This window comes from Macrobrachium rosenbergii, chromosome 53, assembly GCF_040412425.1.
Source record: "Macrobrachium rosenbergii isolate ZJJX-2024 chromosome 53, ASM4041242v1, whole genome shotgun sequence".
Taxonomy (NCBI): Eukaryota; Metazoa; Arthropoda; class Malacostraca; order Decapoda; family Palaemonidae; genus Macrobrachium; species Macrobrachium rosenbergii.
Window position 1 is genome coordinate 49019194 of NC_089793.1, and position 27076 is coordinate 49046269.

Sequence of the window (27076 nt, forward strand, 5' to 3'; positions counted from 1 at the left end):
TTACAGGGTGATATTGAGCCTATTGTTGAGGGGAAGAAGATATATAAGGGTGTTTTATTAGAAGAGATGATTCTAGAACCAGGTATGGCTGTTCTGGTGAAATTTCAGTTGAAAGATATAAAAATGTCTAAACAGGTATGTGTAGTTGAAGGCAGTGAGAAGCTTAAAGGTGTCTGAGTACTGTTTCCATAAATAAGTTATCTAATAAAGGAGTCACATGGGTGGAATTGTTGAACTATAATAATTCAGTTAGGAGGTATCACAAGAATACGTATGTTGTTGATCTCGAAGACCGGGGTGATGATACTGATTCAGTGGCTATCGTAGGTGAGCAAAATGAGTTTTCTGAAGTAGAAATGCAAGTTAGGAGAAGGTTAGATGATGTTCTGGCTGACTTTGCAGATATAGTCGCACTTGAAGGAGATACGTTAGGGTTAATTAATGTGTTAGAGCACAAGGTACACTTGGAGGATGCCACAAAGCTTATATATGTCCTGTCATATAGGATACCCTTTAAGATTAGAGAGAAGGTTGAGCAAGAGGAGGAGAGGAAGGTATAATTAGGCCTAGTTCCTCACCTTTTAATTTTCCTTTGTTGGCAGTGCCTGAGAAGGATGGCTCGATCTGCATACGTGTGGATTTCCATAAGTTAAATGGGAAAACCATCCCAGATAGATATCTGTTGGTGCGTCTGCCAGATTTGTTTGTGGAAATTGGTGGTAATAATATTAACTCATCAGCTGACCTTATGCAAGGGTTTTTGCAAGTGTCTCTTAGTGAGGAGAGTCGGGAATTTACTGTTTTTTCTATACCAAAAGGACATTATGAGTTTACACAAATGCCTTTTGGTTTGTCAGGTAGTCCTGTGGCTTTTACAAGGTTAGTGAACGCTGTCTTGCATGGGATTTTAAGGAAGACTGTCTTCATTTTGTATGGATGATGTCTTGATTGCTAGCATCTCTACAGAGGAACATTTGGAGGTGCTTAGGGAAGTCCTTAGGAAGCTTAGAATGGCGGGTCTGAAGGTTAAACTAGCTAAATGTGGTTTCTTGAGGAAACATATCACTTATTTATGTCATGTCATCTCTAAGGAGGGTGTTCGGGTAAACAATGATAAGTTAGGGCCATTGTAGATTTTCCTGTCCCTAAGACCAAGAAACAGGTTAGATTATTTATGGGGATGGCGGGCTTTCCAGGAGGTTTGTGAAAGGATTCTCTACGTTGTCAGCTCCCTTGCCAGATGTTTTAAGGGTTGATGTATAATTTTCATCGGTTGAGTCACAGCAGATAGTCTTTCAGAAAGTCAAAGATGCTTTAACCCCCTTATGGACGGGTAACATACATACATGTTTACACATAGCTTTGCGGTGAAGTCTGGGTAACATGCATATATGTTCAAGATTTTACACCATTCAGTTTGAACGAATCTTACAGGAAACATGTTTTGATCACTTTCATAGGCCATAATTGACTTCTGGAAACTCTCTTGTAGCTCAGTAGAGGATAGAGAGAGATCAGGCTGACTTGAGATGTCAGAGGAAAATGTACTGCTGCTTCCGAACCCAGGACATCTCATAAATATTTTACAATAAATATGCTCAGAATTTTTTCCTGATTCTAGTTCTTATCAGTTATGATATTGTGTGAGCTGTAATTATAATTTTACAAAATAAGATTAAAAAGAATATTAGAAAAAACTCTTATAACATGGTAAAATTAGCATATTTTTATGACTGTCTTTTGTAAAAGAGGCCCTATGCAGGGTTGGAAATATTCACTTTCAACTTCCCAAGGAAGGTACAGAAAATTTTTAAGAATTTTTTTCTTATACCATGTGCATATGCATATCTTCCTCTTTCCATTGACGATTTTTTTTTTAAACTGGCCATCCTTAAATTTAACCCAGTCCAGGGGTGAGCTTATATGTATTTAGCCTGTAGTGTGAGGGTTAATGAGTCTTCCTGTTCTGAAGTTTCCAAACTTCAATTTACCATTCACATTAGTGACAGATGCCAGTCAGGATGGGATAAGTGCCTGCTTAATGCAGAAATTTAAGGGTAAATTGCACCCAATTGCTTTCTATAGCCAGCAGTTCAAGACACAGGGGAGACATTAAAGGTTGATGGCCACGATAGATAAGAAGGCCTTCCTGTTGTCTCTAGTTTGGTTCATTTTAAGATGCTATTAATGGGAATGAAGTGGAGGTTCTTACAGATCATAAGCAGTTGTTGGATCTTTTTAATAAGCCAGATCTTTCCCCTAAGAGAACTAGGTGGTTTTTGACAATTAGAGATTTTGACGCTAAGTTGAAGTATATTAAAGGCAAACATAGCTGTAACTGGGGAATGTATACCCTGGGATACTAGCTTAGTAAAGGTTAAACAAGATGAGGATGAAGTTTTAGTAGACAGAGACGTTTCTTAGAGGTGAATAAGTAAGAAAGGGTTATAAGTTGCCTTTTGCAGGTCTGGAATCAGACAGCAATTTGTTAGTCAGGAAAATTAGGTATAAATTGAGGAGTAGTGAAGATAAAGGAGATATGACACAGGTTGTGCCTACGGAATTAATTCCTGTAGTGCTGGAAATTTCTCATTGTAAACTTGATAGCCCACATTTGGGGACTGAGAAGACGCATCAGAATGTACAGGGTAAGTTCTTTTGGAAAAACATGTTCTCATAAGTGGAGAACTTTGTGAAGGGATGTTCAGTTTATAATGCATGCAAGCCAGTGAGGGTTACTTTTGTAAATTGGGTTTTTTTCCTATCAGAGGGTGCATATGGATATCTTGTCGAATTTCTGTGTGTCTAGTTATGGCCACAGACATTTGTTAGTGATTGTAGATGAGTTAACTAGGTTTGTAGAAATTTTCCCTTCAAAGCATAAGACGGCAGAAGAGGTTGCTATAGCATTTTTCAATATGTATATTTACCGTTATGGGGTTCCTGAGGTGCTTATCACAGATAAGGGGAGAGAATTTGTGAATAAGATGTTAGAGTGTCCTGTGAAAGTTATGGGGCTACAGAAAGTAAATATTATTCCGTATAGGCTAGAAGTTAATGGATTGTGTGAACAAGCCAATAGGAAAGTGATTGAGGCTCTTAGAGTCATTGTAGGTGGCAATGATAAGAATTGGGATAGGTACATAGACATGATTAGATATAGCATAAATACAATAGTTAGTGACATGATTGGGTGTCACCTGTGGAAGCATTATTTGGCTATCCAGTGCAGGACGTATTTGATTCGTTATCTATACCTTCTCGTTGTGATGATACAATGAAGTCAAACCATGACTGGTCATTTGTCCTAAATTTGATGCCAATTTGGTCCACCACAGACGAGGCTGAGTAACTCCAAGTTTCCTCTTCAAGGAATTACTGTAATTTCTCTCGGCTGTATGGTAAGCTCTATTCACAGTATGGCGAGACTCAACAAAAATGGAGTAATTTTCATTTGAATGATTTCATTTCCATGCATTGAATTTGGTCTGTTTGTCATGGTAGGGAAATATCTAATTAAAATAGGCATCAGCATTTCATTTAACTTCTTTTTTGGGATCAGGATCTAATATAGCATCTGAGATATTAAGTGCCTGACAAGCTTCAGTAATGCGATCCTAATTGGCTCTGGATGTTAGCTAGACCACTTTTCCAGCGGTGGCATTAGGAATATACTGATTGACAGATATGTCTATCTCAATGGTGCAATAATCAGCAGTGCCTATATATTCACAGACCTTGGTCTTAACATTAACTCGAACATCTGAGAATATGAGGTCTGAAGCACCACCAGAAATGTGGGTGGGTGGGTTCCTCAATTATCTGGAAAAAATTGGAGGATACACAGACCGGCCATGTTGATCTGTAGAATTTGACTTTAGCCACTCGCTGTGCTTTGTATTACAGTCTCCACAAATAACGAATGAAGCTTTTGAATCCTGTGACTGAACCATACTAATCCTTTCCAAAACAGTCATATATAGAATCGTCGATATTTGGATTGTGGTAAACATTAATAGCATACATTGTAGAACTTACTGAAAATTTTAAAACAGGGAACTTCATGGCAACTACACTCCAAATTTCGTCCGGACTTAGTGTATACACCCATATCTTGCGCATGTGGGATGTTATGACGATAAATAAAGTCAGGGCCATCGAACCCAGGGATTAAAAACTCAATCTTTGTCTTGTTACCAAAGCTAAAGGGTACCTTCTACCCACTGGTTTGATTTCGGAGTGTCCTTCCAACAGAGTTGCCTGCCAAGGCTTAAAACACTCTTCTGAAGTGAATGCTGCTAAGAAAAGCCACATTAACCCATACCGCCAAATATTAGAAATATAATTCATCAGAATCTAACGTTCCAGAGGAGTTAGATGCAAAGGGAACCAATGAAAGTACAATCGATGTAAATTTGTTATTGTGTATTATGTGCATACATAACTTTAAATACCATATCACTGAGTCTTGAACTAAACTTACACATTTTGTAATATGAAATGCAGGCGTAAACAAAACTTTTTTCTAATATACAGAAATTTAATTCATTTTCAAGTAAATAACTACTTTTCAGGGGCATTGCCATTAATGAATCTTGATATCTTATTCATTTCATGATTTATACATCTTGAATCTTCGATGAACCACTTGGATATATCATAGACTTTTTGAGACTGATCGTCATGAAGTCGCGCACACAGCTCACACCAAGGCTTTGCTAATAATCCCCATTCTGATGGAAACTGGTGATACGCTTTCCATCTGAAAAGGATAAAAAAGATAATAAAGTCCTTCCTGGATTTCCTTTCGTCATCTGAACAAAATACTGACCTTCCTTAAGTTGTTTTATTCGCTATTGTGCGTCACAATTTGATAAACGTTTGCTCATTCAGTAGCACGTCCTCATAACAAAGACAAATGAAGTCCACAGCCTCGTTGGCCATCACAAAAATCTGAAGGAATCTTCTATCTCTATTGACAGCTCATGCACTGGTAACTGGTAAAAAGTGCTACTTAATTATATTACCGTTTATGATTAATTTTGCTATTTAAAAGCGTGTTTTATCTTTGTCACTGTTCAGCTTTCCTTCTCCTGATTTTGTGGTGAATACAAACTTAAACACTTGAGCTAAAGACATTAAACATCTAATATTCTGAAAATTACTTTATAAAACTTATATGATTTCAGTGAATCTGGTGAATATCGTCTTGTCAAGGTCCCGTTATTATTATTATTATTATTATTATTATTATTATTATTATTATTATTATTATTATTATTATTATTATTATTATTATTATTATCATACAAATTGCAACCCACCCGGTAATGGGAAAGCAGCCCAGTATGGAAAAAGGAGTACTTAAGTAAAGAATAAACTAACTAGAGTTAATAACATAGAAAAGCTTGTTTAACCATGAAATTTAGCTCTTGTGAGTTCGTTCGCTAAAAATATAGTTACACAAAGTTTGAAATTCTGAAATTCGAACTGTCCAACTGCATGACTAAATCACTTCGAAATTTGGTCACAGCCGATACAGACTTTATGGAAAACTGTGTGGAGCTGAACTTCACAAAGGAAAAGGAAAGACTGCATACTGAATATTTCTTGCTGTGTGGTGGATGGTATTGTCTAGGAAGATCCGAGTGCAGAGGAAGCTCAAAATTAGGAACATTTTAGAAGCATACACTCAGAGGTATTCCAGCAGCATTGCCGGGGATGAATAGTATATAAAAGAAAAAAATTAACTAAACCCTGATTTTTATCCAGCAAAATGCTAGCCAGCTGCTGAGCAACAATCAGAGGAACAATAGCCAAAAGACAGCTGAATACAAGTTGAAGAAAATACCCTTGGTAAGGTGGTTTCCATAATAACGTGAAAGATATTATCAACATACAAACATGCAAAGCTGACGAAAAGGTAGGCTGGATATGTTCCTCAAAAATGACTTTGCAGTCAAGAACGAAGCTTAGAATCTTAAATTACTTGTATATAATTAAAGAAACTGCACTGGGGATCAAATGATCCAAACATAGTGACAATCTAACTTTCAGTTTTGTTAGGATTCAACCTCATTCCCTAAAATTCGTGTCACGCATTAGTTTTAGCTAAATCTCTGTCAGGAAATGAAAATTGAGTAACATCATGAAAGGCAAACAACATATCATGCATATATATAAGTAGTAGTGGGCCAAGGGCATAACTTAATGGACACCAGAGATTACGCCACTGGCACTGTAGTGCTAACCAAAAAAAAAAAAAAAAAAAAAAAAAAAAAAATACACCCCGAACTCCCATCCGTCTGAGTTTGAAAACTAGGGCCTCATGAGGTAACATGGTCAGAAGTAGCATTGAAGGCAAATGGTACAAACTTTCGGACTAAAATAAGCGAATTTCTGTGCAACGCTGGAAATGGAATCACAAGTACCCAGGGCCTTTTAAAACCCGAAATGTAAATTAGGGAGCTTAAGTTATTTTCAGCATAGACATTCATATGTTTTACCAACGACCATTTCGAAAATTTAGATATAGTTATAAAAATTGGGACTAATCGGCCTGATGAAGGAACATCTTCAATTCATCAGCATGTGAAAAAAGAATCACTTCTAATAATAAAAAATAAGACATCTTAGGAGCCAAGTAACGAAATGTCTTCATAAAAAACAAAGTACATATACCATTTGGGGTCACACCTCAATAAGCATTACGTAAATTGAAAGATTCTTAATTTCGTGAGGCAGACAAAATAAACTAGTCAAGTCTGGCATCAGAGATAGGAATGAGGCATAAAGGATTACACAATATATACGTGATTAGATAAGCGCCCGAGTTAACACTAACAAATTACCAGTAGATTTTAAGCCTCTAGTTGTCCTTTAAATAACATAAATGAATAACAAAACTTTATTTTTCGTAATGTTTTTATCCTGTGGAAAACGCAATTCATCACTTCAGTCGCTCGCTGGAAAGGAATCCGTAAATAAGGGAATTATTTAGACCTTCGGGGTTTCTAAAGAACTGAAACAATACAATATTTAACTTCCCAAAATGCCGACGCTATGATAACAAGATAAATACTACTCAATATAGGAAAGCAAAACTCAGCAATAATAGGCAAAAAGAATATATGCAAAGCCTAACAAGCCTTTGTGTTGCCTTCTGGCCGACAAAAAAACTCCTCCCCATTCATAAGGATGGGCAGTTTGAAAGAAGCAGTTTGTTTAAAAGCCTGAAATTGCTACACTACACTTCGATCACAAAAGCGCCTACCAAGTGACTATATTGAGATGAACTGATACGGGGGTATAAGTGACCCAGTTTGTCATCCGAACCTGAACGAAGCAGACACATTGACGCCATCTACCTTGTGGGGTGAGCCTTCTTTGTCTGTAATCTGGAGTGTATGGAATTAGCGTAGGCGCAATAAGTGAAAACAAAGCAATGACATGTCCACAGTTGAATCATTAAACCTGTCCACAGCTTTCAGCTTTTCACATTGTGGAAAAATTATATTAACGTTAATTTACATATTTCAAAATCACCATTTTAGAAGAGGTTTCCTCGTAGGATGAAGCGTGACTCTCATCGAATTTCCTTATCCTTTGGGTAATTTAATCGCTCGTCATATTTCAGTATTTGTAAATATTTATCAGGATTTTTTTTTTTACCTTTCAGCAGTATTTTCTCACTTATAACCGGGTAGCTTTCAGCATTTGCTCTTAGCAGAGGGTGAAAAATGATCAAAATAACAAAACTTCATTAGAGATAATGGCACTGCAATTATTTATTTCACTTTTTCTTTTTCAATATTTCTTGTCGCATTACTAATTGTACCAGAAAATCTTAATCTCTCAAAAATTACCAAGCGTAATTTCCCAAACCGTAATAAAATATAGTAACTGCATAAAAGAGTGGCATATTCACACAAATACAAACGTATATACATATGCGTGTGTGTGTGTGTGTGTGTGTGTGTGTGTGTATGTATCATTGCTTTTTAAAACGATTTCCTTTCATTCTCCTCACTTTCATTGCCTGGGTGGGTCTTTTGTTCAATAATATATTTAATATATAAGTTTTTAAATGTGACTTTTTTCATGTTTTCCTCTGTTCGAGTGCTTTCAGCGTGATATATAGCATTAAATTTTCTCTAAATATACCGTTATATTTTCTGGCATTCGCCTCCATAATGCGATTAGGAAGTAAACTGCGAAAGTCGGCTAAGAACCTATTTTATGGATATATATATATATATATATATATATATATATATATATATATATATATATATATATATATATATATATATATTGTTACGTGGGTCTTTCTGCTGATGAGTTTAATTAGTAATTTTAATGATATTTATTCCCTTGCTTAACCTAAGAACCACATAATCCTGTCAGTTAAGGCTGAAAGTTACCCCCAAAAAAGACATAATTAACATAATTAGATCAGGTCATGCCTAGATTACTGAATATATATATATACTGATATATATATATATATATATATATATATATATATATATATATATATATATATATATATATATATATATATATATATATTCAGAACACATGAACTAAATCAACAACATTACTCAAAAAACTAGTTTCAATAAAGTAACATATTAATTGGTTTCATACAGGAGCTAACAACAGCTCCAACTTTGTCCCAATTCGAACACAAGATATTTCAGCATAAAGGGGTGAATAACACAATGGCTTGGGGCTTCTTGTGACACCTCTATAAGGCAATTGCAAGTGCGGGAATTGAGGATCTTGGTATCAAGGATGCTAATCCTTCTCCAAACAAGAGGGTGGCCAGGTCCAAGGCGAGCGCAATTCTGGAAAAACGTATCCAGATAACATTCCAGTATCATAAAAACTCACTTGTCATTAATTGACTGCAACGGATGAATCTTAGATCAAGAATATTACTTTAACGCCATGGAGGATAATTTATGCAATTCCACTAGGCAACAATAATTGTACTTAATATATTTGACTTCATAAATGGGATATGGTTTTGCTAGGATTTGCTTACTGACTGTTTAAGAGAGGGAAACTTGGAACACAAGAATGAGAGTTGAAGTTGAAAAGAAAGAGAACTGGGAGTAATTGTCATCTTCAGACTAACCGTTGGAATAGATAATGCAGTGATCAATTGCATAAAAAGTCCTTGGTCTGTTGGGATGGCAATTCTTCCCCCTAATTTGAGACTGAGACAAAGGTTAAGTGTGTCCCCTGAAACACGTCAGGTTTCGTTGGGTGTTACTCTGTGTCTGATTTTTGAAGCTTGGGGAGCTTGGGTCGCCACTGGTCTTGGCTCCCCCCATGAGCCAACTTGGTGTGGGTGCAGGTAGCATCTGCAAAATGACAAAAAAAAAAAAAAAAACTCACCAGGACAAAGGTCATAAAAAAGTAAGCTTAAGTTACAATCTAGCTAAGGTTGGTCCTAGCAAAACCTATCCTGTCTGATGTCCCTCTAAACTGAAATTCCTACCCCTTTTGATGGTTGAGCTCGGGTCAAAACAAGTCCTGCTCACTTGCTTCTGCCTACATGGTATGCCCTGTTACTTTAACAAAGAGAGAGTTTTTATATTTCGATTAAAGCAAGGAAGGGAGGCCGAACTGCTAATAAAATATTTATGATAGCTCCACCCCTTAAAAAGTCCTTCATCCCCTTTCGAGCATGATGGTCTTTACTAAGTAAGCTGCTCACCTCGATTGCTTTACTCTTTTCCTCTGAACAGATTTTGCCCCAACAATGCAACAAGCTAAGGATCTACCTGACTCTAGAATGGGATATGAGTTTTAATCACTTACTTTCTACAGTCTCCTAACACTCCTTAAAGGTGCTTACAGATATTTACGTGCTACCTCTGATCATCGTGATATTCAGTCCTAGCCAAATGGTACATTCAGTGGTATCTTTTATGATATAAGCTATTAGAACACTGCCATAGCACCAACGGAAAAGACAATGAACTAGCTAATTTACAATATTCTTACAAGTATACAATGTTTTACACTAGAATTTGCAATCACAGTAAACAAAGACATAATCTGAGTTCTTTAACCTTTAGTGGACGGATTGAGCCTCAGTGTGAAGTAAAGCAGGTTTGGGGAGGTGGACGGATTGAGCTGCAGTGTGAAGCAGAATTACGCACCACTGTTATGGTAATAATGATTCGAAACAAAGGTGCCAATACTTCCATATACTATAAATTCACTAATGGCAACTTTTATACAGACGTGGTAGTTAGGCCAGTATCAGTAATGCTTGTGACTTAGGAGGGGAAAGTATTGCATCTCTCTCTCTCACATGAGTCTTTTTGTAAATTTGCTTGTAAATATATGAAGTGGTTGCTGTTGTTTTTTGTTTTTGTGTTTTATGAAAGTATGCCGGTTGTAAATGTAATTTTACAAAGAAAATTGCAAAGAAATATTAGAAAAAGCACGTAAAAGTAAAAAAAAAGTTACTGAATCTTTCTTCTCATAAATTTACGTGAATATTTTACAACAAACATGCAAAAAATTTGTTACTGCTTTTATTTCTTATCTGTTTTGATATTGTGTGAGCAGTAATAATAATTTTACAAAATACAATGAATTTATTTATTAGAAAAAACATATATAAGTTGGTAAAATTTACGATTGTCTTGTAAATGAGGCCCCACAAGGGGTTGTAAATAGTCATTTTCAACTTCTCGTGGAAGGTAGGGAAATTTTATTAGAATTTTTTTTGTATTTATACAGTGTGAATGTACGTGTCATTCTCTTTCCATTGATGTGATTTTTTTTTTATTTTGCCAACCTCAAAGTTTCCCTAGTCTGGGGTGCTGCACATTGATAAATTATGCCATCCCTTAAGGGTTAATTGACTTTTTCTTTATATGGAAAATGCTTTCAGTAAGCAGTAATAGTAACCTTGTCATTTAAATCTTGCAATGAGCAGCACTGCTGCTCATTGCAAGATTTAAATGACAAGGTTACTATTACTGCTTACTGAATCTAGTCTAGGCTGTTACTAAGACAGAGATCATGTTGGCTACCTCCTCTGGGCAGGAGCCAGGATCACTCTGAGATGGAAAGGGCACTGTGCCAAGGGGCACGAGTGCCAGGATGAGCTCGTGGTTCTTGCAACTATTTGGCTCTCTTCCGTCCATTCTTCTTCTTCTTCGGGTTCCTCCAAGGCCTACCTATGTCAGTCCTAGGAGGTGATGAGGGCACTGACTCTGAGAAAAGGCCAGAACGGCTAGCGAAGTCAGGGGTAACCTCAGAGGCTACAGGAGGGCTCCCTACTCTGGCTGCTGCAACAATCGGAGCAAGAGTGGTCTCAACCTCTGCATCTGGAAAGGCCAGTTCCTGGTTTCCCAGACAAGGTGTAGCAATTTCATACACCAGAGGTGCATCCTCTGGGGACAGATTTGGTGAGGAAGAAGTGTCGCGTGCCGGAGGCTCACATGTTGCTAAGATTAATGCTGTGACGGGTCCTGGATCTCCTGGAGGAGGATCCATCTCATGATCTGGATCTGGCATAGGGTCCAATTCTTGTGGTGGCTCAGCGTCTGAGATGGACGGAGCGTGGCACTGCTCAGAGCTCACAAGTGGCACTGGCAGAAATTGATGGTCAGGCATGCCTGATGAAGGGTCAGGAGGAGTAATACCTCGTGGATGGCTTGAGTTGGGCTGAGACAGAGATTCCTGTCCCAGCTGGAATTCAGAGCCTCTTGGAGAGTCTTGATTTGGGGTGTCCACTAGGCGTTGCTCATTTGGGCAACCATCCCATTTAGTGGAGTGGCCTGTCACCTTGCACACTCTACAGCGGTACTGCTTCCCTAGAGCGTCCTTTCATGGAGAGGGAGGACCTCGTTGCTGGCCGTCCTTTCATGGAGAGGAAGGATTAGGCCTGGAATTGCTTTGGGTGTGCCCCTTCCACTGACCACTTCTGCAGGGGGAAGGTGGTTATTCTTCTTTTGATGGCATGCCAAAGTGGCTGTGCTTTGAGTTGGTGATCCTCAGTTGGTGATCCTCAGTTGAGGAGGTAGCGTGGCTGGGAAGTGGCGTTGGAGAAGGACTTCCCCAGAGGAGGTCCTGACCCAACAGGAAGTCCACTCCAGGCCTGATTCCACTCACCACCCCAAGGCAGTGAGGCAGCGTGCCCCAAGGTGTCATGACCTGAAGCTTGACTGTGGGAATGGTTTTGGTGTGGCCCTCTATCCATTTTATCTCCCACCGAGTTTTCTCATCAACTGTGGCACTGGCTGGTACTTAGGGCCTGGCAATCAGGCTAATGTCAGCTGCAGTGTCTATCGTGACTGGTAGGGCCATGGGCAGGCCACCGAGATGAACTGGGTATCCAGCTTTTCGGAGTGAAGTATCTTCTTCGGCCCAGCCACGGAGAATGAGTTGCTTATTAAGTTGATGAACTTGGTGGCTGGGACATGATTTGGGCAGGTCAGAGACATCCAGCATTATAGTGGCCTGCAGCACCACAGGATTGGCAAGAGCCCTTTGTGGGGGCTTGGTTACATGTGGTGACTGTAGGTGGAGAGAGTTCGGTGGAAGTAGAGGGGGAGGAGTTCTGGTTGTTGGTAGAAGGCTGCTTATTGTTGCCCAACTTGTAGCAGCAATCAGATTCAGTGTGCCCCACCTTCTTACAGTGGGGGCATGTAGGCTTGCTAGACAGTCTGTTCTTCGGGCAAGTAGGGCCTGAGGGATACTCTGGTGGCATGCGCCTTTTAGATGCGCTGTGGAACTGGTTGTAGGTTTTCCATGAATTGGCCATATGGCAGGCTTCCATAAGTGTTGTGGGCTACTTGTCATTGAGATACAAAGCAAGGGGCCCAGGCACACATTGGAAAAGATTCTCCAGCATGGTCCGATTGAATAGGTCCTCGAATGTAGTGCACAACAGGGAGTCAAACCAGCGGGTGCTGGACTGGGTCTTGTGACAGGCCCATTCAGTCCAGGACCAGCTGACTTCTTTGGCAAGATCTCAGAACCGCTGTCTCCATTTCTCTGGGGTTATTTCGTAGGCTTTTGTTATGACCCTACGAACTTCCACCATGTCACCTCTTTGACTCTTCTCGAGTGAGCAGAGGGCTGCCTTAGCTTTTCCTTCCATGTGCTTGGCAAGCACTAACTAATGCCCTCTTTGTCTTGGTGGTGTTGTAGTTTTCAAAAAGAGTCTCTATTTCTGGCTCTTCCTCAGTCCACTTGGGGACTAGGGAATTAATACTTGAGATTGGAGCATTTGGTGCAGCAGGTGTGGGGTTGGAGGCTTGTTGGATGACCATAGCTTCAGCACTTTCCTTTCCTGCCTTTCCCAGCTCAAGCTCCTTTTCTTTGAGAGCTAACTCATGCTGTCTTCTCTTCTCTTCTCTTGCATCTTCCAGCCGCCTCTGTTGTTCTTCATGCTTCCTCTTTTCTGCTTCATACTTCCTCTATGCCTCTTTTTCATTCTTCTGTTCTGCTCTTTCTTCCCTCTCTTGCTTGGCCAAGTCATCCAGCTGTTCCTTGACCCACTTGGTGAGTTCTTGTCCCATGAGACCTGTCTCCTTCCCCAGATCCATGAAGGTTCTGTAATGTTCTGTCACCATGGTTCTTGTAGGTAAGGGGGTTTACTGGGGATGACTGGACGTACTTTGGAATTGAGGAAGTGTCCCTGAGATTGGGTGACACTTTAGTGGTGTGGCACCTTTTCAACAAGGTGGCACTGTGGTTGAGTGTGCCATGCAAATATCACACTTATGGCACTTTGTATCTCTAGGAACAGGTGTAGCTTAATCACGCAGGACATTTTGTCTTTGGGTGGCACTATGGTGACAGTGCGTGCCTAGGAATCAACATTGTCTTGGAGTACAACTAATTGTACTAAGGAGAAAATGCACTCTGCCCAAGCAGAGTGTAACTAAGTAGGAGAAAAAAGAAAGGTAAAAAGAAACAGATAGGTAAGTGCTTGAGTTTGTGACAGTGCCTCAGAGAAGTGGCACTGTGGAAAAGAAAAACCAATTTTGGTTGCTTTGGCCTTCGTGGGTGACTAGTTCCTAGTACCAGCTGTGCTACTTCCTTTCATGCATAGGGAGGAAAACCTTTTATGCTTGAGTCTGAATAAAAGACCCTACTCGTGGAAGACAGTTTTCAATAACTGTGGTTAATCTTAACTTATCCTCATCTACCTGTGGGACAGAGGTGTTTCTTTTTTATTTGGTTTATTTTAATTAATTATTCCTATGTCAGCCCGTTCTTTCAATGAAGACGGTGCAGGTACACTTCTGAGCTATATTAAAACTAACGTAAATGGATAAAAGAAATGGAAGAGAGAGAGAGAGAGAGAGAGAGAGAGAGAGAGAGAGAGAGAGAGAGAGAGAGAGAGAGAAAGAAAAGTATCCGGAAAGCAAAGTTCGCACTGCCTGAGTAAATGAGGAAAATTGTAAATGCACACCAGCAGGTTTTCTTCTCTTGAAACTCTGATCACTTTGGCTGTTAGGTAATGGGCTGTCCTGCCAATATCAGCGTGCCCTAATTACCATGCTCTTATTAATTCTTGATAAAATTCCTTAAGTTGTGTACTTATACGTACGGTTAAATTATCCTTAGTTTTTTCTTCTTCTTCTTTTATATAATTCCCTGCAAAAGTGTATATTTGTGTAGGAACTTTTGTTACATTTCCTAAATAAATTATTCCCTGACCAACTTATTAACTTTCTTTTACCTGTTGCATCAAATCCTATACCTACTTTTCCCTTTAATTGAAGTGTATTTTTTCCTTTGATTTGCAAGCATGGTAATGCACGAGACAAAGCAGTTCGCTAAGTCGAGCATATGAGGCAGACGTTATTCACGACGTCACACAGGTAAACAACCACAACAAAGATTTAAGATGACGGCTACAGGTCATGGGCAACCCTTCTTAAGACGGCAGATGGGTCATGTGACCACACATAGCAGATGGCTCAAAACACAACGGTCTTACTTGGGGGCAAGTTTCGGGGACGTCTGCTGGCGGAGGAATACAAATCTCTCGCCTTTCACTATGTTATTACAATAGAAAAGAACAAAACGCTCGAATTCCTCTTACAAAACGAATGAAGCTTATGTGGGAATGCAAGTTTGAACTTAAATTACCAGAAATGCGAGTTATTTCATGTTACAGAGACGGAAAATGAATTTGTTGTGATTTCTCTTTTTTTCTTTCTCAACGTCGTAATTAATTCCTACCCGCGGCCGCCAAGCGCATGCAGGTCCCTTCACGATACAAAAGAATGGACACGTGACGTCCTTACTAAACTGATTTACATTAATGTAAAAGCAAATTATAAAATTAAGCACTGATAATACAGTTCATTTGCTATATTAATGGTAAAGAGATTTAATATGGTTTCGCATGAGGAAAAGTAATTCTCTTCGTGACGCTCAATCATGGCCTTCTCTCTAGGGTTTCCACTTGTTGCTTTGTAAGAAATATCCTGTGGACTTGTAAATTGTCCGTCCTATCTTACGAGAGAAACACTAGGCACACGTCCTCCCAATACTGTCATGCAATAGCTAACTAGTTCAAAAATTTAATATTATGCATTAATCATTGGATGGCAAATAGCAAAATATTACATTTTGACTTGGTAACTTATTATGACCTTGACTGATTTGCAGCTCTGGCAGGTGGTGTTCAAAACACAGTAAAAGTTTCCTTATTATTGTAAATTGTAATTTATAGCTGCTCTCATCTCACGCACACTTTCCTACCTACTCCTCTTATTATTATAAGATTGGTATTCTTAATATTACTTACCTTGGCCTGTATCCTAGTTTGGGAGAATTTAGCATGAAATTGATATGATCTGACTTTTATCTTTGTATTAATTCGCATTTAATTTTCCAAGTTCTTTATATCTCTGTGGGATAGCTAATTAATTAACTACAGAGACCATGGCAAGATAACGTCACTGTTACCTGGGTCATTCGGCTGATGAATTTAATTATTAATTTTAATGATTTATATTGCCTTCCTTATCATAAGACCCATGTAATCCTGTTAATTAAGGCTGACAGTTACCCCCTCAAAAAAGACATAATTAACATAATTAGATCAGGTCGCCAGTTGAGACATTACTCAAACAACTAGTTTCAACAAACTAAAATATTAACTGATTTCTTATGAGAGCTAACAACAGATCCGACTTCATCCCACTTCGGACACAAGATATTTCAACATAAAGGGTGAATAACGCAACGGCTCGGGGCCTCTTGTGACGCCTCTATAAGGTAATTGCAAGTGCTGGAATTGAGGATCTTGGTATCAAGGAAGCTAGTTCTTTTCCAAACAAGAGGGTGGCCAGGTCCAAGGCGTGCACAATTCTGGAAGAAACGTATCCAGATAACATTCCAGTATCAAGAAAACGCTCACTTGTCATTAATTGACTGGAAGGGATGAATCTTAGATCAAGAATATTACTTTAACACCATGGAGGATAGTTTACGCATTTCCACTAGGCAACAATAATTGTACTTAATATATTTGACTTCATAAATGGGATATGCTTTTGCTAGAATTTCCTTAGTCAGTGACTGTTTAAGACAGGGAAACTTGGAACACGAAAATGAGAGTTGAAGTTGAAGGGAAAGAGAACTGGAAGTAATTGTCACCTTCAGACTTAAAGCTGGAATAGATAATGCAGTGGTCAATTGCATAAAAAGTCCTTGGTCAGTTGGGATGGCAATTCTTCCCCCAAATTCGAGACTGAGAGAAAGAGTAAGCGAGCTCTCTGAAAGTCGTTGGGGTCTGATTTTTGAAGCTTGGGGAGCTTGGGTCGCCACTGGTCGCGGCTCCTCCCACGAGCCAACTTGGTGTGGGTGCAGGTAGCGTCTGTAAAATGACAAAAAAACTCGCCAGTGCAAAGGCCATAGAAAAGTGAGCTTAAGGTACAATCTAGCTAAGGGTGGTCCTAGTAAAACCTATCCTGTCTGATGTCCCTCTAAACTAAAATTCCTATCCCTTTTGATGGTTGGGATCAGGTCAAAACAACTCCTGCGCTCTTGCTTCTGCCTACATGGTATGCCCTCTACTTTAACAAAGAGAGAGTTATTATATTTCGATTAAAGCAAGGAAGGGAGGCCGAACTGTTAATAAAGTATAATATATATATATATATATATATATATATATATATATATATATATATATATATATATATATGTGTGTGTGTGTGTGTGTGTGTGTGTGTATATATATACATATATATATATATATATATATATATATATATATATATATATATATATATATATATATATATATATATATATATAATATATATATATATATATATATATATATATATATATACATATCTATATATATATGTGTGTGTATATATATATATATATATAGTTGTAATTTTAAAGTTGAGGTTTTGCTGGATAAATGTGGTATACTAGGATGATATGCAGCTTACCTTAGTTAACACAAAGATCTGTACTCTGGCCTTGAGGACAGCTAAAAATACAAACAACAAAATATGGCTGAAGGCCAACTTTAAGAGGGGAGTGATTAGATAAACTCTGGGGTTTAAGTTAATTCATTGTATTTACAAAAGAAAACACATCAGAAGAATGGTAGCGTAATTCTGGGGTAATGAGGTGAGAGCAAAAGATGGGGAATTTCCTGGAGGGAATACGATGGGTTGCCCACTTCAAAAGGTATTGATAACGAAGTAGTGAGGGCTGCTACGCACACAAGATGATACACAGATCCACAGATGAATACTCCTAATCTGTAGTCGAAACACTTACGGTTGCTCAACCGAAACTAGCATTGCAATGAAGGAATCGAGGAATTGCATAGAAGATGCCTAGACAGAACTCGATTCCAGTGACTCGAACATCATATGATTATGTTACACTTCTCATAAATGTTTTGCAAATTAAACAGCAAAAAATATAAAGCAACATAGGTCTCACTGTAGGTATATTGCACTATGAAAAGAAAGGAGTTAAGTTGGAGGCGAATAGGGAACGTGGCTGATGAAAACCTTAAATCCTGGTAGGTTACCTTTCTTTAGGAGTTGAAGTTCTCTTCGTATGAGGGCCAGTGAGAAGGAGGGCAAGCAAATTAGTTCACAACAAAAGTTACTTTTGATACTGCCAGCCACCTGTTTGAAATAGGCAGTTTAATGGAGCAAGGGACGGACTTCTGTTCTCCGTGGTCGCCAATACAATTCTAAGAGCAAGCTTCTCTCTCCAAGTTATAGCTTCAGAAATTGTCTTTCTCTCCCTAGATGGCGTTGTGATCACTCTGCATTCATGGAAATGCAGGCAGCATGGCTGTGATTTCAAGATGGCGAAATGCACGTGTTCAGCCTGCCAGCTGACCTGCCTTGGGTGAAAATTAGCTCTGATTGGGTCCGCACCCAGAATTAAGGGATTTCCGACAGCACCTTGGACAAGAAAGAGATTAAAGTGTTTCTCCCCAAAAGACAGTGGCGAGTGAGGTTTTAGAGGCGAATTCACCTACAGTGAATCATATTAAAAATAATTTATTGATTGCTTAGTCCTTTTCCCTTTGAGTTATTGCATGTAAGTTGGAGTATGAGGGAATGTCTTAATAATTTATATATATATATATATATATATATATATATATATATATATATATATATATATATATATATATATATATATATATATATATATATATATATATATATATTTACGGGTCTCAACCATGAATGTCTCTGCTTCTGTTTGTTGTTGTTTCACTTTGGTAAGACCTGGGTATTGAGTTCTCATGAATAGCCGATAACTTTGGTTAACTCGTAGAAATGCAGTAAACTTGGTAATTATTCTTCTTACACTGTTTATCTTATTTCAGGAGGGGGTAAGGGACTCGCCGGGCACTTTCTTAGGTTTTATTTTTATAACACTATAATAGTTCACACGGCCAGCCACACTGGACTTAGAAATTTTTCTTGGTTTCAGAGAGGAGAGCGACACAGATCTTACCCAGAAAGGGTTCAAGTTAACTCTAACTAAAAATTGATCAAAATGAGCTCTGGACCTATGTGGAAGAAAACTCCTCCTCTTTGAGGAAGCCTACTTTAATCTTAATGGTTCAATTTCAACTCCCACTTTTGGCAAAGGACAAAGCAGGTCAATTTTGCTGACCTTTCATTTAATAACCACGTCTTTAGCTCCTCCTTAAGTTCCCATGTCTCAACATTGGTTGTTTAGTCTACAACTCGAAACTCCAATCTACTTGGTCTCTCTCTCTCTCTCTCTTTTATGAATAATCATGATCAGTGAATTTCATACATTATTCACTGTAAAAATACTTTCAAATTCAAATTGCATAACATCTATATATACATACATACATACATATATATATATATATATATATATATATATATATATATATATATATATATATATATATATATATGTTTGTACTTGTGTCAAGATGGCCCTGTGGATATTATGTACTCACACACATATATATATTTTAAATATATATATATATATATATATATATATATATATATATATATATATATATATATATATATATATATATATATATATGTTTGTATTTGTGTCAAGATGGTCCTGTGGATATTACTCACACACACACATATATTTATATATATATATATATATATATATATATATATATATATATATATATATATATATATATATATATATATATATATATATATATATATATATATATATATATTTGTCACGATGCATATCAAGTACCTGGTTATTACACAACTAATCTCAAGATTCAAAAATATACCTCACTTCAGCCAGATACCTGAACTCTCATAACATTAATTGTTACGACTGAGTACTCTAAAGGTAACAGTGATCCCTTAAGAAAAAACTTATTTATCAATCACTTGAAAAATCAAACTAAGTTCATCAGAATATGTGTGAGGTATCAAAAATTAAACTAGAAATCTTCTAGAGTAGAAGGGCATCACTCCATCAAAAAACTCTAACTGTTTCCCTGGTCTTTATTCACTTTAGCAAAACTAAAAGAACAAAACATGTTTATCACTTTGCATTATGCACACACAATCAATCCTATTCACTGATGGTCAATAAATGAAACACTGTTTTTCTAAAAATGTTAAATACAAAAATTTATTTTCAGATTCAAAGTTTATAATTAAAATTCACAATTACTTAGAATTCACAATCTGAAAAATTTACTATTAGTTGAAAATAACACAAAACTCAATGAATTCTTGAATTAAATTATGAAACAAATCTAATTCACAAAAATTTTATCAAGAATTTAAATTAATCAAGCAAAATTTAAACTATCAAGAATTACTCAAGATTTAAAAAGAAAATCTCAATAATGAAATCAAGCATGCAATGTTAAATTAAGTATGCAATGTTAAATTAAGTATGCAATGTAAAATTAAGTATGCAATGTTAAATTAAGTATGCAATGTTAAATTACCAAGAAATATTTACAATGCTATGTAAATAAATGTTACATCACAAACATAAAAAATGTGAAAATATAAAGAAATTGTAAATAGAAAAACACACAAAAATACACATAAGATTTATCAATAATGATTTCACCTGTTCAAAATTTCCTAACTTATCATACCACAACTTCCTAACTTATCATACCATGGTATTATAAGTAAAATTTCACGTTACCTTACACAAACTTGTGAAAACCTCTGTAAATCACTTGCTGCAGCTGCGTTACACAATACACACTTTTTTACCAGGCGCCGTTAGGAACTAAGTAACTTGGCTAAATTCAGATCTCAAAAGTTAATGTTAAAAGTGACCACAAAAAATTACGTTAAAAGTAATCTCTTCCTAATTAGGAATGAGAGAGAGAGAGAACCAACTTCACAGGTCTCAGAAATCAGAATGGAAAAGATTTTAGGATTCCAGTAATACGTGAAACAATTACATGATGTCACTAAAGCATTTTGGGTACGAGATACAAAAGTTCTAGAAGCAGGGAAGTGACGTCATTAAAGCGTTTTGGGTGCGAGAGACAATGGAGAAGCTTCTAGAAGAAAGTTAAGTCATCCCAGCAAAATGTTTTGAATGCAATCTTACAAAACATGACGTAATTGATCAGGACATGTATTCTTTCTCTCCAAGTGGCATACGTGACTCGAACAACGCATGTAACAACATGAAATCACTCGTCTTGAGCCCGTATGGGACGAATCGGCGTTTGTTTTGCAAACCTGTCATCGCTAACCCAAAACAAAGCGTTCCCTCTTATCTCAACTGATGACAACTGAAATGAAACAAGCCCTGGTGGACACACGCACGTGTTCACATACTACGCTTTTACCAAGAAAGATATTCGTTCAAAATGACATTACTATTAAAATTGTATTAACAATTCTAAATTACGCTATCAAGTTATCATTAGTACTTTTGAGATCTGATGTCAAACTAAATATGACACTTCAACAACCATTATCCTTAAACATAACACATGAAAAAAGTAAATATGTCAAAATTATAGGAGGATATACGTATTACAAGGCAACATCATGAAATTCCTCCCCCCAGAAGATTACTTATCCCGGGCTTGAATCCAACGATTGACAACGGGATAAATAATCTGCTATGACATTATCTTTTCCTGAAATGTGTTTAACACTTACATTATATGGTTGCAGGCATAAAGACCACCTGGTCAGTCTCATATTATTATTTTTCATCTTATTGATGAATGAGATTGGGTTGTGATCCGACAATACTAAAATTTCTTCATTCCTAGGTCAGTTCACATACACTTCAAATTTTTTCAATGCTGTGATTAATGCTAATGTTTCTTTTTCGATTGTTGAGTAAGTTTTCTGGTGCTTTTTCAACTTTGAAGACATGAAACATACTGGATGGAAGATTTTGTTGTCATCTTCTTGAAGTAGAACAGCTCCAATTCCACAGTCGGATGCATCAACTTGTATCACAAACTTTTTATTGAAGTCTGGAGCTTGAAGCACTGGTCTTGAAGTTGATATGGCTTTAACCTTCTTAAATGATTCTTGACATTCTGGAGTCCAATCAAACTTTCTTTTAGGACTGGTTAAGTCAGTTAAGGGAGCTACTACGGCTGAGAAATTTGGACAGAATCGACAATAAAATCCAGCCATGCCCAAAAAACTTTGTAGCTGTTTCCTTGTAGCAGGAGGGGTAGCCTTACGGATACCTTCTACATTAGCGTCAATAGGAGCGAGAAGGCCTTTTCCAACTTCAAATCCTAGATACTGTACAGTTGCCTTTCCAAACTCACTTTTTTGTAAGTTGATTGTTAGTCCTGCTTATTGAAGTTTCTTGAACACTTTCCTTAATATCTTCAGATGTTCTTCCCATGTATTAGAATAAATCACAATGTCATCAAGGTATACACCTACTCCTTCTATTGATCCTAGTAGTTGATCCATCACTCGCTGGAATGTTGCAGGTGCATTCATCAGACCAAACGGCAAAACAGTGTATTGATACAGTCCAAAAGGAGTAATGAAAGCTGACAGCAACTTAGCATTCTCATCTAAGGGAATTTGATAATATCCTTTCAACAAGTCTATCTTGAAACAAATTTGGCTTGCCCAATATTATCAAGTAATTGATCAATAAGAGGCAAAGGATAATTGTCAGCCACACTGATGGAATTCAGTTTCCTATAATCAGTACACATCCTAAATGAGCCATCTGGTTTCTTCACTAACACACAAGGAGAACTATAATGACTTGAACTGGGTTCTGCTAATCCATGCTGCAACAAATATTCAACTTCTTTTTTCAAAACATCTCGATGAAAAGGTGATAAGCGATAAGCTCTTAGTTTAAAAGGTTTTCCATCTTCTCTGATCTTTATCTCATGCTTTGTCAGATCGGTACGCCTAGGTACATCTGCAAAAATTTCAGGGAAACTTTGAATCACTTCACTTAATTCACTACTTTGCTCAACACTCAGATGTTTTAGTTTATCTTCCAAATTTTCTAATATTGAAGAATTGTTCATCTTGTTTTCAGCTCCCAGTTCGTAGCCATCATCGTCCTCTATAGATGAAGTTGTCTGTGTTATTGACACTGTTTCAGTTTTAGTCTCTGAGAAGTAAGGTTTCAAAAGATTCACATGTATCTTCCTCTGTCGTTTTCTTCTTCCTGGTGTTTCAATCACATAATTTCGACCACTTAACTTCTCTATTATCCTATAAGGACCTTGAAACTTATTGGTAAGGGGAAATCTTTTCACTGATAAGAACACTAGAACTTGCTGTCCAATACTAAAATTTCTTAGCTTAGTCTTAGCATCATATTTTCTTTTCATTTTCTCTTGACTTATTTTCAGATTTTCTAAAGAGAATTTTCTAATTTCTCTTAATCTTTTCCTCAAGTTCTTTACATATTCTCCTTGGATTTCCTCTTGACTTTCTTCCCAATTCTCTGCAAGAATCTTCAATGGACCTCTAATGTCTCGACCAAAAATCATTTCATTTGGTGAACATCCCATACTTTCTTGATAAGCATTCCTAACTTCAAATAACATTAAAGGTAAACCAGCATCCCATTCTCTTCCTGATTCATTACAATACTTAGTTAATCACATCCTGGAATAATTTAGAAGTAAAGTTCGTTCCTCTATCACTTTGCACAATTTCTGGTATTCCAAACTTGGAGAAAAACTCCACTAACTTCTCAGCAATTACCTTTGCACTTATACTTCTTACAGGAATCGCCTCAGGATACCTAGTCACTGGACACATTAATGTTAATAGATATTCATTTCCTTTCTTTGTTTTCGGAAGTGGCCCAACCGCATCTATAATTACCTTGCTAAAGGGTTCTCCTCTAACTTCTATGGGTTGTAGGGTGCCTTTCTGAATGGTTTTATTCGGTTTTCCAGCTATCTGGCATGTGTGACACACTCTGCAAAATCTGCTAACATCCTTGTGAAGTCCAGGCCAGAAAAAATACTTCATAATCTTCTCAACAGTCTTCCTGATTCCCATATGTCCAGACTTGTGCGCTACTGCTACAACTTGTTTCCTCAATGGATATGGAATCAAAATTTGATGATATTCGCCCCATTCAGCATTTCCTGGTATATCTGCAGGTCGATGCTTCCTCATTAGCAATCCTTCCTTTAGATAATAACAGGTGGAGGTTTGTTGCATCTCTTCTTGATCAACAACTCTGAAGAACAGATCAGCCAACGTTGTATCCCTCTTCTGCAGTTTCATTAGCTTCTCTCTTGTCACTTGACCAACTTCAAGGGCTGAACTCTTCATATCTGCTAACTCTGCTTCTATAGTTTCACTACTATCTTCAGGAACTCTTTGACTACTCGGAGTCTCTTCAATAACAACAGGATCCTCGTCTTCTTGGGAAATCTCTTCATTACTAACATTAGGGAAAACTTCACTTTCCTGGAACAGTTCTTCTAAGCTTAAAGATCCTTCTCTTGATTCTTCTGGTGCAGGTAAATCCTCAGTATCTTCACTTGCAGACATAGTTCTCTTCATACTCCTGGTAGTTACACAACTTGGAAACAGGTGGGGTTTTTTCTTCTCTAAATCTACCGTAGGACTAATCCTTAACGGTTTGTCTGTCACTACAGGACAAGGAACAAATGGTACACCACCAACTTCATTACCCAGTAAAACATGTACACCTTCAACAGCTAGTGAGTCCTTTACAGCAAAATCAACATTTCCTGTCACCAATTCACAGGACAAATGCAAGCGGCATATAGGAGTTACCTCTTCTCCTCCTATACCCTTCAAAATAACTGAATCTCCGGTGAGATTCTTCTCCAACTGTGGGTGAGCACCACGAACTACCACACTATGGTTACTCCCCGTATCACATAATACCTTGACTGGTACCTGCACACTTCCTCCTTCAGTTGTCAGCGTACCTTCATAGATATATGGCTTAAAAGCCTCCAAGCTGCTCAGCCACTCACTGTTTGAAGTTACATTTCCACTGGTTGCTAAACACTCTGCTTGTTTAGTCTCAGTCTTCCCCACACTGCTCTTCGTAGTTTGCTTCACCTGGTTACCTTTAACCACTTGACCAACTGGTTTGGTCTGCTGTTGTGTCTGATAACAATCTCGACTGTAGTGTCCTACTCTTCCACACTTGTAGCAGACAACATTAGTCTTCTGTATCTGTCTTGAGAACAGACTGGATGATGAGGATTTAACATTCAATTGCTGAGGGATGTTACCTGACTTTGTATTGGCATAGCCACTAGAAGGATTTCCAGTTGTAATGTTCCTGAAATTTGGATGAGATCTGAAACCTGTGCATTGTTGGTTCTGGTACTTGACATTATAATTTATTTTGCTAGAAATTATATTAAAATCTTTGCTCAATGTAGCAGCTTTGTCAAGTTTTTTAACCTCTCTCTCTCTTAAATAGGCTCTTATGTGTTCAGGAATTCCTCTAAGATATTGTTCTAGGACTACTAACTCTTCAAGTTCGTCCATAGATTTAACTTTAGCAGCCTCCAACCATCGCTTAAAACATCTTCTTACTTTGTAAGCATAATCCAAGAAAGTTATCTTGTCATCCTTTCTCAAAGATCTGAATCTTTCATTATAATATTCAGGGGTCATCTGGTAAACTTGTAGCACATTGTGTTTAAGTACCTTGTACTCTTTACACTGATCAGTTGATAAGGCTAAATAGGCACTTCTTCCTTTACCAATGAGAACACTCTGTAACAAGACCGACCATTTATCCTCTGGCCATCCCATACCTGAAGCTACTTTTTCAAAGTGATCAAAAAACTCATCTGGAGCTTCTTCTGTAAATTTCGGAATTAACTTCTGCACTCTTACTACATCAAATACAGGGTCTGAATTACCTTGAGTAGGGTTAGATGGTGTTACAGGTAATGTGGATCGAGCTTTTATTAACTCCATCTCCCTTTCATGTCTTGCTCTTTTTCTTTCTTCTTCTGTTGCTTTTTCTTCTTCTCTTTCCTTTCTTTCTCTTTTCTCTCTCTCTTCTCTTTCTCTTTCTGCTTGCATTTTCTCTCTTTCAGCCTGTATCCTCAGCTTAATCAAACTTTCTTCTGCTTCTATATGTCTAATCTCTGCTTCTGCATTACTTTTCTCTTTCTTTTGCTCATGTTTATCTGTAAATTCTGCCTCAGCTGCATTCAACAATTCTTGTGCCTCTCCCAACTCTTCATTTACTTTACCAGAGTCCATCAATGCTTGGATTGCAATATATTTGATTTGTGCCTTAAACATACCACTAGACACATTACCCCCACATGCTACTGCTAAAGCAATCCACTGTGCCTTAGTCAGGTTGGATTCAGATAACTCTTGGATGGAAGGAGTTGCTAAAAACCTCTGAACATTGAACAGAGCCATATTCTCTAAGCTACTCAACTAAATCATTCACAATACCAAGCAAAAAATAACTATGTGGTCACTCTCCTATCAAAATATATCCCTAACACCACCAGTATAAACCATAAACCAGAGTGATATTTTGTTTTGTTCCCGAGTCTGGGCACCAAACAATATAATGTCACGATGCGTATCAAGTACTTGGTTATTATACAAATAATCCCAAGATTCAAAAATATACCTCACTTCAGCCAGATACCTGAACTCTCATAACATTAATTGTTACGACTGAGTACTCTAAAGGTAACAGTGATCCCTTAAGAAAAAACTTATTTATCAATCACTTGAAAAATCAAACTAAGTTCATCAGAATATGTGTGAGGTATCAAAAATTAAACTAGAAATATTCTAGAGTAGAAGGGCATCACTCCATCAAAAACTCTAACTGTTTCCCTGGTCTTAATTCACTTTAGCAAAACTAAAAGAACAAAACATGTTTATCACTTTGCCTTATGCACACACAATCAATCCTATTCACTGATGGTCAATAAATGAAACACTGTTTTTCTAAAATGTTAAATACAAAAATTTATTTTCAGATTCAAAGTTTATAATTAAAATTCACAATTACTTAGAATTCACAATCTGAAAAATCTACTATTAGTTGAAAATAACACAAAACTCAATGA

The 27076-nt window shown here is 37.4% G+C and overlaps 1 protein-coding gene across 1 annotated transcript in view; it reads right to left on the bottom strand.

Annotated features, from left to right (window-relative positions):
• Window positions 1–4404: 4404 nt before the first annotated feature.
• LOC136834441 (alpha-(1,3)-fucosyltransferase C-like) overlaps window positions 4405–27076 on the bottom strand; it is a 137837-nt gene continuing 115165 nt past the window's right edge. The window contains exon 9 of the mRNA XM_067097038.1: window positions 4405–4762. Coding sequence (XP_066953139.1) covers window positions 4564–4762 — 199 coding nt within the window. The 3' untranslated portion in view covers window positions 4405–4563. The remainder of the gene's footprint in view (window positions 4763–27076) is intronic.